A 17,563-nucleotide genomic window follows, 5' to 3' on the forward strand; every position below is an offset into this window, starting at 1 on the left:
TGAGCGTATTTATATACCTCACCGGGCTACTGTGAGGATAAACTGAGATAAGAATCCACACAAAGGCAAACGTTCATAGCAACTTTATTTGTGATAGCCCAAAAGTGGCAACAACCCAAATGTCCACTAACAGGTGAATGGATAAGCAAACTTTGGTATATCCATACAATGGAATTCTGGGAAATAAAAGGAATGAACTATGGACACCCCCAACCAAACAAATGCATCTCAAAATATGTATGTAAGTGAAAGAAGCCAGAAAAAAATGAGTACATACTGTATGATTCCATTTATATAAAATTCTGGAAAATATAAGCAGACCAGTGGTTGCCTGGGGACAGGCAGAGGGGTTGAGGAAAGGAGGGATTACAAAGAGGGTGATGGAAATGTTCCGCATCTTGAGTGTGGTGATGGTTTCACAGGTCTGAACACTTAAAATACTATTGCCATTTATGTACTTTAATACAGTTGAATAAATTAGGGAAAAAATGAGATGAGGAATCAAATACCCCAACCCAGAGCTTGGGACTCAACAAATGTTCCTTTCTGGAGCAATAGAGAATGATCTTACTGGAACATCTCAAACAAAGCTTGGGAGGCTGCCCGGAAAACGAGTCAGCATATGTAACAAACATTTACTTTGTAGGTTTTCTAGAACCCTACTATTTAAGACACGCTATTTTTATTCTCACTGTTCTTGGCTGGGACACAGAAAGATGAACAAGGCTTGGTCTTTGCCCTCAAAGAAATACAAATAAGTTTAATATATGATGCAATGAAAGTGTCGTAAGAGCGGTATTGACAAACTATAGGTGTGCAGAAAAGAGTAATTCTGATGGGATGGATGTCAAGAAAGAACAATTTCAGCTGGACCTTGAAGAGGCGGTGAGTTCTGGTAAGCAACAGGGCGTAACAAGGGCCAATGCAGCAGAGACCCATCTGAGCTAAGGCAGGGGAGCTGGGAAAACGGGTCCTGGAAGACAAGCGAGCAATGCAGCGACGACAGTACACGGTTCCCCAAGGGACGTGTGGGAGAGAATTCGCAAAGGGCAGGCCGAGCTCCGGAAGCCCTGAGCGCCAGCTTGAACCTTCATTTATCCTGGGGCACCTGCCAAAGGGCTGAGCATGATCAGATTTGTGTTTGATACAAACACGTCCTATCTAGAGGGTAATTTGGCAATTTATCAAGAGTCCTGACATTCATATCCTTCAATTCAGTAATTCCTGAGGAAATCATCAGAAATGTGCACGAAGATTTATGTACAGTGTTGCTTATCACAACATTATTTATAGTAGCCCAAAGCTCAAAATAACTTGAATGTCCAATAAAAGGGGACTGCTAAATAAATTATGGTATGCACTATGATTAAATCATACACACCCATTAAATCATATTTTCAGAGAATATGTAACAACAGGGTACATGCCTTGCTATACAGTAATAGGCGGTAAAAAGCAGGATACAAAAATATACATCACGGTATTCATCAAGAGATACGTATTGATTATCTGCTATATGCCAAGCACTGTTCTAAGCATACTGGACACAGCAGAGAATGAAACAGAGAAAATCCTTGCACTCACGGGAAGCAATTCTGCCTCCTCATGAAGGGAGACAGACAACAAATAAGCAAACAAATTACAATAAGTAAAATGCATAGCCAGTAAAATATACAGGTGCTAAGAAGCGCTATGGAGAAGAATCACGCAGGGAAAGGAATAGAGAGTAGGTGGGAAGGTAGAAATTTTAAATAGGTGGGTAGGGAAGGTTTCACAAACGAGAGGGAAGGAGGTAAGCCAAAGGTATATCTGGGGAAGGACTTCCAGGCAGAGGGAACAGACAGTGCAGAAGCCCTGAGGAGGCCAGGGGTTTCAAAAGAAAGGCCGGCTGAGCAGAACACATAAGACAAAAGACGGGAGAGCGAGGTCAGGGGAAGTGGGTGCCACTTGGGGTGAGGTGGGAGCCACAGGAGGCTGTGAGCAGAGGAGTGACCTGACCTGTAGGAGGACAAAGGCAGAAGCAAGAAGGCCAGGTAGGATTCTTCTCAGTGTTTTTCAAGTTTTTTGTAATGGGCATCTGCCCATTTTATAGTTGGAAAACAAACAATAATCCAACCCAAGAAAGCACAATGGAAAGCCACGTGGATGCTATGACCAGAGACAAGGGAGCAGGGAAACAAATGAGGAGGTTACCGAAACAATTCAGATGAGGAGTGATGAAGCAGTGGGAAGACAAAGAAGGGGTCCTATTCCTGCAGGTTTTATGAGTAACCTCACACTTCTTAACAACAAAAGAAATACAACCCCAATGCAAATATTCCTGGAGGTTTTATGAGTAACCTTACTCTTCTTAACAATAAAACAAATATAACCCCAATGCAAAAAAGAATTCCCTATAATCTCACCATCCTAACAATCAATATTTAACATTTTGGTGTATTTCCTTCTGATCTTGTTTCCTATACATGCTTTTACTTCTTCCTTTAATCACTCTACAATGCCTGGCACATTGTAGACACCCCAATATTCATTGAACAAATAAATGGATGACCAAGTAGCTTCAATAATTTTATTTTCAGATTTGTTCAACTTCATGTTAGCTCTATTGTAAGCATTTTCAGAAGCAGTTTTGATAGGCTTGAGGAATGAAACAGAAATCGTGGGCAAGCAGAAGGAATGGCCATAGATGGCTAACAGTTCAAGTCTGGCTGTTGATGGTGATAGTATTCATCAAGGACATCTGAAGGAACCAATCTGATGAGGAAAATGCTGGTTGGGTTCTGGTAACTTGGAGGAGTATACAGAACATCCCTGCAGATACACTCAGCTGCCCATCTCTCTCAGGGCTCAAGATGCAGCTGGAGACCCAGCAGAGAGGCAGGAGTACTAGTTGAGTACGAGTGGTAGTAGCACTAGTAATATCAGCAGCCCTACCGCATGCAGCCATGGTGCCAAGAGCTTCACGCATGCTCCCTTTTTTAATCCACACAATTGGCCTATGAGATGGATATTCATACACTCATTTTATAGACGAGGACACTAAAGGCCTCAGAGGTCTAGTGATTTTCCCAGTTACTCTGCAGTGAAGCCCCAATTCAAATCCAGGAGTAACAGGTTGAATTGTATCCCCCCAAAAAGTATGCTGAAATCCTAACTTCCAGCACCTGCAAACATGGCCTTGATTAGAAATAGGGTCTTTAAAGACATAAAGAGTTAACTTAACCTGAGGCCATCCTGGAGTAGGGAGGGTCCTAATCCAAAATGACTGATGACTGATCGTAACCGAGAAGACACAGGGACAGACAGACACAGAGGGAAGACAGCCGTGTGACCACAGAGGCAGACGTTGGAATAATGCTACCACAAGTCCAGGAACCCCTGGGGCTACCAGAAGCTGGAAGACACAAGGAAGCATCCTCACTAGAGCTTTCAAAGAGTGTGGCCTTGCCAACACCTTGATTTCAGACTTCTGGTCTCCAGGACTGGGAGAGAATTAATTTCTGTTGTTTTAAGCCACAGAGTTTGTGGTACTTTGTCACAGCACCCTAGGAAACTAATATAAGGGCTTTCACCACTAATTTTCTTATCGGCCAATAGAGGCTAACATATACCCGGAAGCCCCAGGGAGACAGTGCCTTAAATGTCTTAGTTATACAGTGCCTGGTTTTTGCTCTCAGCTTCCCAGGACCCGTCTCTACCAACAGAAGGGTGCTCTCTTCCACTTTTGAAAACACATTTTACATGTTTTCCTCCTCACAGTTATAACCTATTGTGTTAATTTTTTTCCTCATGTGTACGCATCTCCTATCCCTCGCTAGGGAAGAAGCTGCAGGAAACCAGGACACGCCTCACAATTTTCCCTCAGCACCAGCCCAACACTGCACACAGCAGGTGCTCAGCAAATGCTCTAGAGTGATTAAGTTGACCATCCCTTGTCAGTCACCCCAGGGCCAGTCCCTGTTTGCTCAGACCATGGAACACTGGGAGGGGCAAATGACCCACACACCCTCTGGCTTCAGTAAGGTAAAGCCATGCCCAGGTAGACAAGCATTCTTGAAAGATGGCAAAGAATGGGCAGGTGAATTTGGGTGGGCACAGCAGATTTGTATGTTAAGACAAAGCAAATTTCCTTTTCTGTGGGGCTTGCCATGACACAGAGCCTGCAAACTGGGTGGCCCAAAGGCCGTATTCAGCCTAGCCATGTGTGTTATTTGGCCCATAGTTTTGATTTGTTATCATTTCAATTAGTGATTTTACTAGGCTGCTATCTTCTAAAAAGTGAGAGGCTTCACATTAAATTCTGGATTTCTGTAAACTATCCCCTTTAGATTCCCACGTGTCTGTCAGTTTCTCGTACTGTAGGGGCTTGCGTGTTGCGGTGATGCTGGAAGCTAAGCCACTGGTATTCCGATACCAACAGGGTCACCCCTGGAGGACAGTTTTCAGCTGAGCTTCCACGCTAAGATTAGGAAGAAAGACCCAGCAGTCTACTTCCGAAAAGAATTAGCCAGTGAAAACCTTATCAATAGCTGCGGAACACTGTCTGATACAGTGCCAAAAGATGAGTCCCCAAGGTTGGAAGGCACTCAAAAGACGACTGGGGAAGAGCTGCCTCCTCAAAGTCGAGTCAACCTTAATGACGTGGATACAGTCAAGCTTTTTGGACCTGCATCTGCTGATGTGGCACGACTCAAAATTAGAAGAAACAGCTGCAAACATTCATTAATAATCGAAGTGTGGGATGTATGAAGTTTAAATCTAGGAAAATTAGAAATCATCAAAAACGAAATGAAGCACATAAGCATTGATATCCTAGGCATTAGTGAGCTGAAATGGACTAGTATTGGCCATTTTGAATCGGGCAGTCATACGGTCTACTTTGCCGGGAATGACAACTTGAAGAGGAATGGCGCATTCATTGTCAAAAAGAACATTTCAAGACCTATCCTGAAGTACAATGCTGTCAGTGATAGGATAATATCCATACGCCTACAAGAAAGACCAGTTAATACGACTATTATTCAAATTTACACACTAACCACTAAGGCCACAGATGGCAAAATTGAAGATTTTTACCAGCTTTCTGCAGTCTGAAGTTGTCGAACACACAATCAGGATGCATTGATAATTACTGGTGCTTGGAATGCGAAACTTGGAAACAAAGAAGGATCGGTAGTTCGAAAATATGGCCTTGGTGATAGAAACGATGCCAGAAATCACATGATAGAATTTTGAAAGACCAACGACTTCTTCACTGCAGATACCTTTTTTCACCAACATAGACGGCAACTATGCACATGGACCTTGCCAGATGGAATAGACAGGAGTCAAATCGACTACATCTATGGAAAGAAATGATGGAAAAGCTCAATATCATCAGTCAGAACAAGGCCAGGGGCCGAATGCGGAACCAAATCATCAATTGCTCACATGCAAGTTCAAGTTGAAACTGAAGAAAATTAGAATAAGTTCCTGAGAACCAAACTATGACCTTGAGTATATCCCACCTGAATTTAGAGACCATCTCAAGAACAGATTTGACCCACTGAACACTGATGACTGAAGACCAGGTGAGTTGTGGAACGACACCAAGGACATCATACATGAAGAAAACAAAAGGTCATTAAAAAGACAAGAAAGAAAGAAAGACCAAAATGGATGTCAGAAGAGTCTCTGAAACTTGCTCTTGAATGTTGAGTAGCTAACACAAAATGATGAAATGATGAAGGAAAAGGAGTGAATGGGAGATTTCAAAGGCTGGCTCGAGAAAACAAAGTGAAGTATTATAATGACATGTGCAAAGAGCTAGAGATAGAAAACCAAAAGGGGAGAACACGCTTGGCGTTTCTCAAGCTGAAGGAACTGAAGAAAAATTCAAGCCTCGAGTTGCAATAGTGAAGGATTCCATGGGGAAAATATTAAATGATGCAGGAAGCATCAAAAGAAGATAGAAGGAATACACAGAGTTATCATACCAAAAAGAATTGGTCGATGTTCAACCATTTCAAGAGGTAGCATATGATCAGGAAGCAATGGTGCTGAAGGAAGAAGTTCAAGATGCACTGAGGGCATTGGCGAAAAACAAGACTCCAGGAATTGACAGAATATCAACTGAGATGTTTCAACACACAGACGCAGGGCCAGAAGCATTCACTTGTCTATGCCAAGAAATTTGGAAGATAGCTATCTAGTCAACTGACTGGAAGATATTCATATTTATGCCTAGTTCCAAGAAGGCTGATCCAACCAAATGTGGAAATTATTGAACAATATCATTAATATCACACGCGAGTAAAATTTTACTGCAGATCACTCAAAGGTGGCTGCAGCAGCGTATCGACAGGGAACTGCCAGAAATTTAGGCCAGATTCAGAAGAGGACGTGGAACCAGGAATATCATTGCTGATGTCAGATGGATCCTGGCTGAAAGCAGAGGATACCAGAAGGACGTTTACCTGTGTTTTACTGGCCATGGGAAGGCATTCAACTGTGTGGGTCATAACAAATTATGGGTAACGCTGCAAAGAATGGGAATTCCAGAACACTTAATTGTGCCCATGAGAAAACTGTACATAGATTAAGGGGCAGCTATTCGAACAGAACGAGGGGACACTGTGTGACTTAAAGTCAGGAAAGGTGTGTGTCAGGGTTGTATCCTTTCACTATACCTATTCAATCTGTATGCTGAGCAAATAATCCGAGAAGATGGAGTATTATGAAGAAGAATGGGACATCAGGATTGGAGGAAGGCTCATTAACAACCTGCGTTATGCAGATGACACAAACTTGCTTGCTGAAAGTGAAGAGGACTTGAAGCACTTAAAGATCAAAGACTACAGCTTTCAGTATGGATTATACCTTAACATGAAGAAAACAAAAATCCTCACAACTGACCAATAAACAACATCATGATAGAGAGATAAATGACTGAGGTTGTCAAGGATTTCATTTTACTTGGATTTACAATCAACACCCACGGTAGCAGAAGTCAAGAAATCAAAGATGCGTTCCGTTGGGCAAATCTGCTGCAAAAAAAAAAAAAAAAAAAAAGCTGCAAAAGACCTCTTTAAAGTGTTGAAAAGCAAAGATGTCATTTTGAAGCCTAAGGTATGTCTGATCCAAGCCATGGTATTTTCAATCGCATCGTATGCATGCAAAAGCTGGACAATAAATAAGGAAGACTAAAGAAGAACTGACGCCTTTGAATTATGGTGTTGGTGAAGAATATTGAATATACCATGGACTGCCAAAAGAACAAATAAATCTATCTTGGAAGAAGAACCGGAACACTCCTTAGAAGCAAGGATGGCGAGACTACGTCTTACATACTTTGGACATGTTATCAGGAGGGATCAGTCCCTGGAGAAGGACATCATGCTTGGTAAAGTACAAGGTCAGCAAAGAAGAGGAAGACCCTCAACGAGATATATTGACACAGCGGCTGCAACAATGGGCTCAACCGTAACAATGATTGTGAGCATGGCACAGGACTGGGCAATGTTTTGTTCTGTAGCACAGAGGGTCGCTATGAGTTGGAACCAACTCAGTGGCACCTAACAATGACGACAATAACCCCTTTAGACAGGCCTGTCTTTTTCAGGTCCTCACAAATCCACTAACCTTACACACCTACCAAATTATGTCCCTGCCAGGCTCTGCCAGCATTTGCGCAAGGGAAACCCAGCTAAAGATCCTGCCCGTGGATAGGGCCGTGGAAGCCAGCCAAACCAAAACCAAACCCAGTGCCACTGAGTCAATTCAGACTCATAGTGACCCTATAGGACAGAGTAGAACTGCCCCATAGAGTTTCCAAGGAGCGCCTGGCGGACTTGACCTGCCAACCCTTTGGTTAGCAGCCGTAGCACTTAACCACTACACCACCAGGGTTTCTGAAGCCAGGGAGTCCTCAAACTCATTTCAGTCACCAGGAAATCAAGAGCCTCCAAGTACTTACCGGCACTCAGAGTCGTGAACTCCAGGAAGCGGTATTCATAGGACACATCGATCTTGGTTTCCACCTGAGGCCTCTTCAAAGTTGAATAAATATTCCCAGGCCGTTTTTCATCACGTTTCTCTAACTTGTTCAATCCGCAACCCATTTCAGCAGCTGCAGCAGGGGGAGAAAAAAAGGAGATGTGGGATTTTTTTTTTTCAACTGAGATTTTGCTTTTCAACACCGTAGTATAAAAGACCCCATGACATTCCTGAAGAAAACATAAACCACCTAGCCTTTATGAAATCTAGAGTACAATTTAATATATCGACATAAAACAAGAGGGACTGTGCTAGCTCAGTACCCAGACTGGCTTCTCTTTCTGTGAAGAGACCATTATCAGCCACCCTGTGATTTTTAAATGACACCAAAAACATACCTGCTTTGTTTTTTTTTCTCTTCTCTGAGGGAAATAATACCTCACAGTGCCTCAGTTCCACTATATTCTGTGTACATGATTTTAAAAAATGGGATCTAAAAAGCAATACTGCACATTATAGTGTCAGCCCATGTGGAAAAAAAAAACAAGAGATGTGTCACCTTCGCGGTGGTTGTTAAGAGAGAATAAGTTGTTGTTACAATTTCCAAACTCCAAAGTCCTCTCTACCCTCAACAGTAATTATTTAGACAGGAATTTAAATTCATACAACATCTCTAAAAGGAGATGGTGGTACTATATGGGGACTTGTCGCAAAGTCCCCCTTTTATTCTTTTGTAGACCAAACCGCGGGAAATAACAGTACGCTTCCATGCTCTTAGAGAGTCATTTTAGACCAGAATGAAAACTGACTGAACACTAATAGCAGGGCCAGAGGAATTGGAAGCTAACGTGCGCTAGCACAAAGATCTGTAGCTACAGCTTGAAACGAAAATGGAGAAATGCTAAAATAATGTGCACACTAGGGGTGGGTTGAGCTTCCCATCTCTCAAGGGATTGAAAACAATGAAGGTTCTCTGTTTATTTAGGCAGAATGACATTCATGAAATGACTTTTCTCCACTCTCCAGACTTCAGCAGGAGATTTTTTCCTTTTGTGTACTGAGCATGACCAATATCTCCCTCCTCTCTAGGGTCCGGGTGCTGCCACAGGACATATTTCACAAAAATATTAACCGGCCAAGAATATCACAAACAGAAACGCGGTGACCGCTTCCTTTCGGAGATAAGAACTTCCCTTTGCTCAATCCATTCACAAGGCACGCAGCTTCCTAAGGCAATCTGGCAAGCTCCAGAAAAACAAACTTAACCTCAAAAAAGCGGTGTATGGTGGGGTAGGGGGGTGGATGAGGGGGTGTAACAATACCAGGCTATACTTTCAAGTAATTAAAAAAAAAAAGTCAAAAGAATGGATGAGAACAGGAAGGCTCACTTATGCCTTAATAAGGGAACATTCGCGTCCACAGGGCCAGAGCAGGCATGATTTATGTGCAACCTGCTTGAACTGATTAGCTATAAAATACGTTGTACTTTGGCAGATAAAACAGCTGATATACACAGAGGCTGCGTATTTAACTGCTACAAAGCAGGCAGACTGGCATGCGCTGGGGCAAACTGGAAGAGGAGCAGACCAGGAGGCTCCTAAGGGTTGGGAAACAGGTAATCCTGCCCAGATGGGCACTACTACCACCACAGCAGAACTGGAAATGCCCCAAGAACCAACAAGTCACTTATTCGTGCATGTCTGCCTACTAAGGGCAAGGAAACCAACCTTGGTGGCATAGTGGTTAAGCGCTGTAGCATACAACCAAAAGGTCAACAGCTCAAATCTACCAGGCGCTCCTTGGAAACTCTATGGGGCAGTTCTACTCTGTCCTATAGGGTCGCTAGGAGTAGGAATTGACTCAACGGCAACAGGTTTGGTTTTTGGCTTTTTACTACGGGCAAAGCACCACCAGGGATTTAAACAGTATAGTCTTTGTCCTCAAGGAGTTTAGCCTGGTGGGGGAGACCAGACACACAAATTATAATACAAGATGGGAAAACAAGAGGCCTAAAGGAGGTATCTGTGATAGCCTTTGATGGACAGATTTGAAATGAGACTATGCAGATACAGGACAGCACAGCAAGAGCAAAAGCAGGGGGCAGGAAAGTACAACGTGCGAAGGGGAAGAGCAGTAAAATTCAGTTTGGCAGGCTGGAAAGACAGTGTGGGGTTCAAGGTATCAGAGCCCTGGCCCATCCAATGCCTTTGTAAGACTTAGGAAAAGGTGCCTCTCCTTTGATGAGATGCAGCCCCTATGCCAGCCATGGCTTACTGAGTGGAGCAAGGGCTGGATTTCAGCCCCTACTTACCTCTTGTGCCGTGAACAACCTGTACAACTGTACATAGTGGTCCTGCATCAGTAGGGGAAAAGTGAAGCAAAGTAGAATATTTCAAAACTGACAATTACCTAGCCATATAAAAAAACATAGAGGTGTAGGCCAAGATTTCTTAAATAGGACACAAAAAGTTCTAACCATAAAGGAAAACTTTGACAAAGTAGACTACGTTAAGACTAAAAAATCTGTTCCTCAAAATGTACCTTAAAAAGAGCAAAAAGGCAATTTGCAGATTAGAAAAAGCTATTTATAATACATTTATCTAATAGTGTGCTGGGAAATCAGCTCTTTGAGGGGGAAAAATTTCTCATTTGTAGGGTTTGCCTATTTCCATGGTGTAAACACTCCTGCCGTGGCGGATTTCGAGTGACCAATACACTGTCACTGATCACAGGGTTGGGAAGAGATGCAGACCAACTGCTCTCATGGTCAGGATCCTGCACACCACTGAATTCATTCAACAAATGACTCATCTCCACAATCAATCAAAGAACTAGTACAAACCAATAAGGAAAAGATAGACTATAGCAAATAGGCAAAATGCCTGAACAAACACTCCTCCAAAGAGGATATACAAATGGCCAAGAAACATATGCGAAGAAGCTCAACGTCATTACTTCTCAGGGCAACGGAAAGGAAGACCACAACGAAATACATCCACCAGAAGAGTTAAAATGTTTAAAAAACTGCTACTATCGAGAGTTGAAGAAGATGTGAAAAAAAAATGGAATTTCCCTACACTAATGGTGGAAGTGGAAATTGGTACAATCACTTGAAAACTGGCAATGAGTTGGAACTGACTTGACGGTACCTAACAACAACAACAACATTATATAAATTCTAGCATTAAAGGTTCATTCCTTTGAAATCAGAATTTCCCTTCACAAGCATTGCCTTTTAAACCACAAATATCCCCATGGGAAGAGTAACAAATTAAGCTGCTGGTAGCCATTAAGAGTTTAGTATGATTTAATTTCTTCTATAAAGAATAGGATACCCAAAGCAGGCAGAAGGGAGGAAAGGAGTGCCAAGATAAACATGAAACACTCAGAAACAGTGGTGGAGGGGCAAGAAGTATTAGGAAAATTCCCTCAATTCACAACTTTAAGGTTTCAATCAGACTGTCCCAAACTCAAGGTATCTGTCTCAGTTCACCCCAGAGAGTACTGTGCTTGATCTCATCGAACATGAAGGAGTGCCAGGAAAATCACCTCTATGACCAGACACAGAAAACATAACCAGACCAACCAGTAGCAAAACTGTACATCATCAGTGATTCCCTGGGGTCTCAAATTTTCGAGGGTCTTTTTTTTTTTGGAATGAGTGCAACACTGGTTGAACAACTACCTCTAAAGCACATCTCTCTCCGAGAAGGGGAGACACAAAGCAGTTGCTGGCCACCAAACTCTTAGTGTGAATTTGTTCCTTTTTTTCTTTTGTGTCAAGGGTCCCTAGCTTGCCTGCCCCCAAACGGCTCATTTAGTTGCTTCCTACATTCTTGACCGAACTCCCACGCTTGTTAAAATGGGAAAGACTTTTATATCATTCTAAGAATATCTATTATAGTCCCTAAACCAATCAAACTCATTGCTGTCAAGTCAGAAAAATTCTAGCTAACCAAAAAAAAAAAAAAAAAAACCAAAAGCAGGGAAAATAAGATATAACATTGCCTTACATTCTTGTAGAGTTTTATGAACTTTATTGTTCACTGTTTGAGGCTTGGGCAAGGGCTGGTTATGGGCCTTTGAGAGACGGGAGTCACCTGGCAGGGCTGCATAGATTCTCTCACAGAGACTGAATGTTGAGGAACATCTCAGTGTAAGCACGTCTCCATCAGGGGTCAAGATCTCTAGTGGGATAGATGGTAAAAGACAACTGTGATAGTTTTAAAATCTGGCCTCAAAATTCTTTCATACTTTTTTCACTGAGAGATGGGGTTATGCCACCTCCCCTGAATCTGGGCTCTGTGATGACTTGGCCAACAGAATACAGTAGAATGACACAGTTTCTGGGCCCAGGCCTTATGAAACTGGGAGCATCTACTTCCTGACTCTTGATATGCTTGCTCTTGGAGCCCAGCCACCATGCCATGAGGAAGCCCAAGTAGCCCCATGAGAGACCCATGTGGAAAGGAACCGACAGCCAGCACCAACTTGCCAATCATGTGAGTGAGCCATCTTGGAAGTAGATCCTCCAGCCACAGTCAAGCTGCTGATACCATGTGGAGCAAAGAAAGCCTGTTTCCACCAAGCCTGGCCCAAACTGCAGATAGCCTGAGCAAAATAAATGATTATTGTTTTAAGCTTCTGAATTTTGGGGTGGTTCATTACACAATAAGTAACTGATACATCAAGTTTGATCAAAACAACCACGGCCTGCTATCCCCTGGTTAAGCACCAGTCAAAGACTAGCTTGCATTTGGGACCCTGCTTTAGCCATTCGCTTTTTGAAGAACATCAGAATTGTTTTCCAGTTTGGGTTGATTGTGAATAAAGCAGCTATACACGTTCATGAAGAGGTTTTTGTGTGAACATGAGTTCTCATTTTTCCACAGTAAATACCCAGGAGAGGGATTGTTGGGTCATAAGGTAAAAGCAGGGGCCCTACTTACTGAATAATGCTTCTGTGTACACACTCAAGGTGGCCAGATACTGGACCTACAAGAGGCATGGTGGAAAGCGAGACCAATGGACTAGCCTCTCCGACCTCCTGCTCATTCCGGATGGAATCACGAGAAGCAGTGTCATTCATTAGCTACCTCTCTTTTTGTTGTTGTAGTTGTTGGTTTATTTTTTGTGGAGGACACATGCTTAAAATCACCTGTGTGTGACAAGAGTCCCCAGTACTTTGTCCATGATCCATCCAGCCCCAGTGGCTGTCTCTCCAAATCCCTCCAGTCACCTTAAACTGACACCTAACGTAATCAGGTTACTTGTTTTATGTGTGAGTTAATTGTTGGATCGGTTTTGATTATTTGACAGTTGCATAGGAGATTTTCTTCTTTTCATATCTTTGTCTACAGATGCTGGGCTGCAGCCATCTCTGCACCCAGGTGTACGGGTCTCCCTAGCATCAAGGTGCCAGGAAAAACCTTCAAGAGGTCTTCAAAGGTAGAGAAAAGAGAGCAGGTCTTTCCCCATTCCTATGGTAAGACAGCAGGAAAGTAGCCAAAACACACATACAGCTCTCTAGAAGGAATCGGCTCAAAGTAATTAGGAACTGGACGTTGTCTGGGGAGGGGAATGAAATAAGCAAAGGGCGGTTCTGAGCCCCTAACTACAGGAAGAGGACGTTAGAGACTGCAAATGACTAGGGAGCAAAGATCCCTCAGCTAGTGACATTCTGGAAAACCAATTCTTTCTGATCAAATCTAGAGTGCAGTGTGTCTTAGATGTGTGGTGCACCAGCTTCATACAGGAGTCTCCAACCATCAGCTCCATAGGGCAGGAACTTACATTCCAAATTCCTTCATTCATCTGACACACTTTTTTTAAGGTCTGCTTTGTCTTTTCAATCACCTTATCTGCATGTGAAAGCCTATGAAATGAATGAAAAAGGAAGACAGAAGAAGAATCGATGCACCTGAATTATTGTATTGATAAAGAGTATTGACTATACTGTGGACGGCCAGAAGGACGAATAAAGCAGTCTTGGAAGAAACAACCAGAATGCTCCTTAGAAGTGAGGCTGGCAAGACTTCGTCTCGCTAAATTCGGACACGTTGTCAGGAGGGACCAATCACTAGAAAAGGACGTCATGTTTGATAAGGTAGAGGATCAGCAACACTGAGGGAAACCCTCAATGAGATGGACTGACATGACCGCCACAGCAATGGACTCAAAACATACCAATGATCATGCAGATGGCACAGGACCAGGCAACATTTTGTTCCGTTAGACATAAGGTCACCATGAGTCACAGCCGACTTGACAGCAACTAACAATGATAATAGCTTTGATGAGGCCCTCAATCAGACATAGGCAATACAAAAAGTGAATACACAGACACAAAAGGGAAAGAAAGACAATGAACAGACACACGGTGCAGTGGAGTTGGCTGTTCTAGAAGTCTGAACAGGATGCCAGGGTGATCAGAGAAAGTCATCATTATAAAACACAGAGCACAACACTATAGACTTGGCTCCAGAAGAAGCTGACCATCAATGATGCACGATGTCCTCTGTCATCTTAAATGCTGGAACTTCTAATATTTTATTTTGAAAGTATTTTTAATTTGTTCCTGAAATGCTTCCGAAGATGCAAACAAAACATGGGAAAAATCCTTCAAAAAGGTTCACCTTCTTAAAAGATTATTTTTCAGCTACAGTTAATAAAAACCTCAATTTGCAGGTTCATTTTTATTATCAACTAGAATGCACACATTTAAATAATGGGGGCAATAAATGTAGTTATATTTTCAAATACAAATTAGTTTCATTAAGTGTGAGTCCTCATTTACCACACTTGCTGCTAAACTGAGACAGACCGTAAAGCTAATTTTAACAAATGCCAACAGCTCATGACAAGCAACCAGAGATGGGGCAATTATATGCAATGATGTCGGATCAGCTGGCAAACTCGTTTTTTATTTCTACACTCAAATTCTGTATTTGAAGACTAGAGCATGTTTATTACATCATTCAGTCACCCAAAGTATGAACTGATGACCCAAATTAAGAAGTCTTTCCACGATAATGACATCGTGCTCAACCCAGAAATCTAAATGAAAAATTGAGAATTCAGTCAACTCTTCAGATAATGTCAAATTTTGATATCCTGCAAATACAGTCTAAGACAGAAACCCAAGGATAGCTAATATTTACCTGTTGGAAATGGTCCTGATTCAATGCCAAGTGTCAAGAACAATCTATATAAAACAGTACTATTGGTGTAAACAGTTAAGCACTCAACAACTAGCTGAAAGATTGTCGGTTTGAACCCACGGAAAGGCACCTCAGAAGACAGGCCTGGTAATCTGCTTCTGAAAGATCACAGCCTTGAAAACCCTACGGAGCAGTTCTACTCTGCACCCCTGGGGTCACCATAAGTTGGAACCAATTTGACAGCAACTAACAACAACGAGTGTATCTGTATATAAATTTCACATTTTTTTTTTAAACTGGGAGAACATAGATCACAATGAAAATAGAACTAATAAGGGTTATGACTGCCAGCCTCCACAGTGACCCTCAATGTTCTTCCTGATATTAATGCCCAGAGGCACCTCAGAAAAAAGGCCTGGCAATCTACTTCCAAAAGGTCACAGCCATTGAAAACCCTATGGAGCACAGTTCTACGCTGACACGTATGGAGTTGCCGTAAGTCAGTATCGACTGGACACCAACTGACTTTCTTTGACTTTTTTGGTAGTCCCCTCCCACAATGAATAGGGCTAACCTGTATAACTAAGAAGATATTGTGGAAATGAGGAAATGTGACTTCATTTCCAAGGCAAGGTTATAGGAGACACTGTGGATTCTCTCTTGGCGATATCACCCTCTCTGGGGACAGCCAGCTGCCACATTGTTAGGACACTCATCAGCACTGTGGAGAAGTCCCATGGCAAGGAACTAAGCCCTCCTGCCAAGAGCCAGCACTAATTTGCCACACACGTGGAAGTGGGTCCTTAAGCACCAGAACGGCCTCCAGTTTGGCGGACATCTTACTGCAACCTCACCAGAGACCCCAAAGCCAGAAGGACCTAGCTAAGCTGCTTCTGGATTTCTGACGCACAAAAACTGTGTGAGACAGTAAATGTTTATTGTTGTCTTCAGCTGCCAAGTTTTGTAGTAGATTACAAAAGATAATTAATACAAAAAAAAAATTTTTTTTTTTTTTTTACATTATAGGAACCCTGGTGGCACAAATAGTTACATGCTTTCATCAGGTAACAGAAGGGTTGGTGGTTCGAACGCGCTCAGCAGCTCGAGGTAGAAAGACCTGGTGATCTGCTTTTGTAAAGATTACAGCCTAGAAAACCCTATGGGGCAGTTCCACGCTGTCACACAGGGTCACCGAGAGGGAATTCACTTGAGGTAACAACATTTACATTACGAAAGAGGAAACTTGCTTATCATCCACCCTGCAATCTCCCAACGTCTCAGCGGATATCTGATCCAAAGTAAAATTCTGCTGTCCTGCTGGACTCCATCACAACCACCCTTAAGGAAAAACAGCCTCTTCTCAGAAGAACCTGCTGCTCCAAGTGTGGCCCTCAGACCAGCAGCATCAACATCACATGGGAGCTTATTAGAAATGCAGAAACCCAGGCCCCACCCCAGACCAACCCAATCAGAATCTGCATTTTAGCTGGATTCCGCAAGTGATTCTTGTGCACATTAAAATTGCAAAATCCTGACCTTGGACAGTGTTGCTCAATCTTGGTCGCACGTCAGAATCATCTGGAAAGCTAGTAAGAGTCCGGGTGCCCAGGCATTTAGGCACGGGGTCTGAGAGTCAGTATTTTTTACAGTCCTCCAAGTGATTCTAACATGCAGCCAGGGTTGAGAATCAGTTCTCTGGGCACAAATCTAGTCTCCTCCCACTCCTGTTGTTGTTAGGTGCTATCAAGCCAATTCCGACTCATAGCGACCCTACAGGACAGAGTATAACAGCCCCCACAGGGTTTCCTAGGCTGTAATCTTTACGGGAACACATCACCAGGTCTTTTCTCCCACAGGGCCGCTGGGTAGATTCGAACCACCAACCTTTTGGCTTGCGGTTGAGAGCTTAACTGTTGCACCACCAGGGCTACTTCCTCCACTCTTAACCCTCTGCAAATTCCTAACAACCAGGACTCAGTGGGGTTCAAGATTTTTTTCTTAAGCCTCTCATTCAGGGCGGAGAGCCACTATCTAGAAGAACTTAACCTTGCTGACCACCCTGGTTACACACACACACACAATCTCTTGAATCAATTTCTGCCTCAGACTTTGCCTTCCCAGGCTCCTCTGCTGACCTCCCAAACACAAGTGTGCCACAAATTTCCATCTTCAGCCCTCCTCCTGTCTTGCTCTCTTAGAATTATTTTAATTATAAACTATCTCAAACATATCCACCACCCAGCTTTAACAAATGTTTACATTTGACGTTACTGGCTTCATTTACTTTTTAAGCAATAAGACTTTTTGGTTGCCGTTTCCATGCCTTCCTGCTCCCCACCCCACCCCGTTCTTCCCCTCCTTCTATCCCCACTTTCAATCTTTCATATTCTACAAACATACATCTACATATATACATACAATATAACACC

General features: G+C 42.8%; 1 protein-coding gene across 4 annotated transcripts in view; it reads right to left on the reverse strand.

Annotated features, from left to right (window-relative positions):
• Window positions 1-17,563, reverse strand: part of RFTN1 (raftlin, lipid raft linker 1) — a 238,501-nt gene that overhangs the window by 210,539 nt on the left and 10,399 nt on the right. For 2 of the 4 annotated variants that reach the window (XM_023554948.2, XM_003415792.4), the window contains exon 2: window positions 7,955-8,107. In XM_023554948.2, the coding sequence (XP_023410716.1) occupies window positions 7,955-8,099 (145 nt within the window). In that variant the 5' untranslated portion in view covers window positions 8,100-8,107. Of the gene's footprint in view, window positions 1-7,954; window positions 8,108-12,074; window positions 12,162-12,469; window positions 12,586-17,563 lie in introns of all 4 variants that reach the window. The other 2 variants (XM_023554946.2, XM_023554947.2) reach the window with 2 other exon arrangements.

Source organism: Loxodonta africana, chromosome 27 (assembly GCF_030014295.1).
Source record: "Loxodonta africana isolate mLoxAfr1 chromosome 27, mLoxAfr1.hap2, whole genome shotgun sequence".
In the NCBI taxonomy this organism is placed as follows: domain Eukaryota; kingdom Metazoa; phylum Chordata; class Mammalia; order Proboscidea; family Elephantidae; genus Loxodonta; species Loxodonta africana.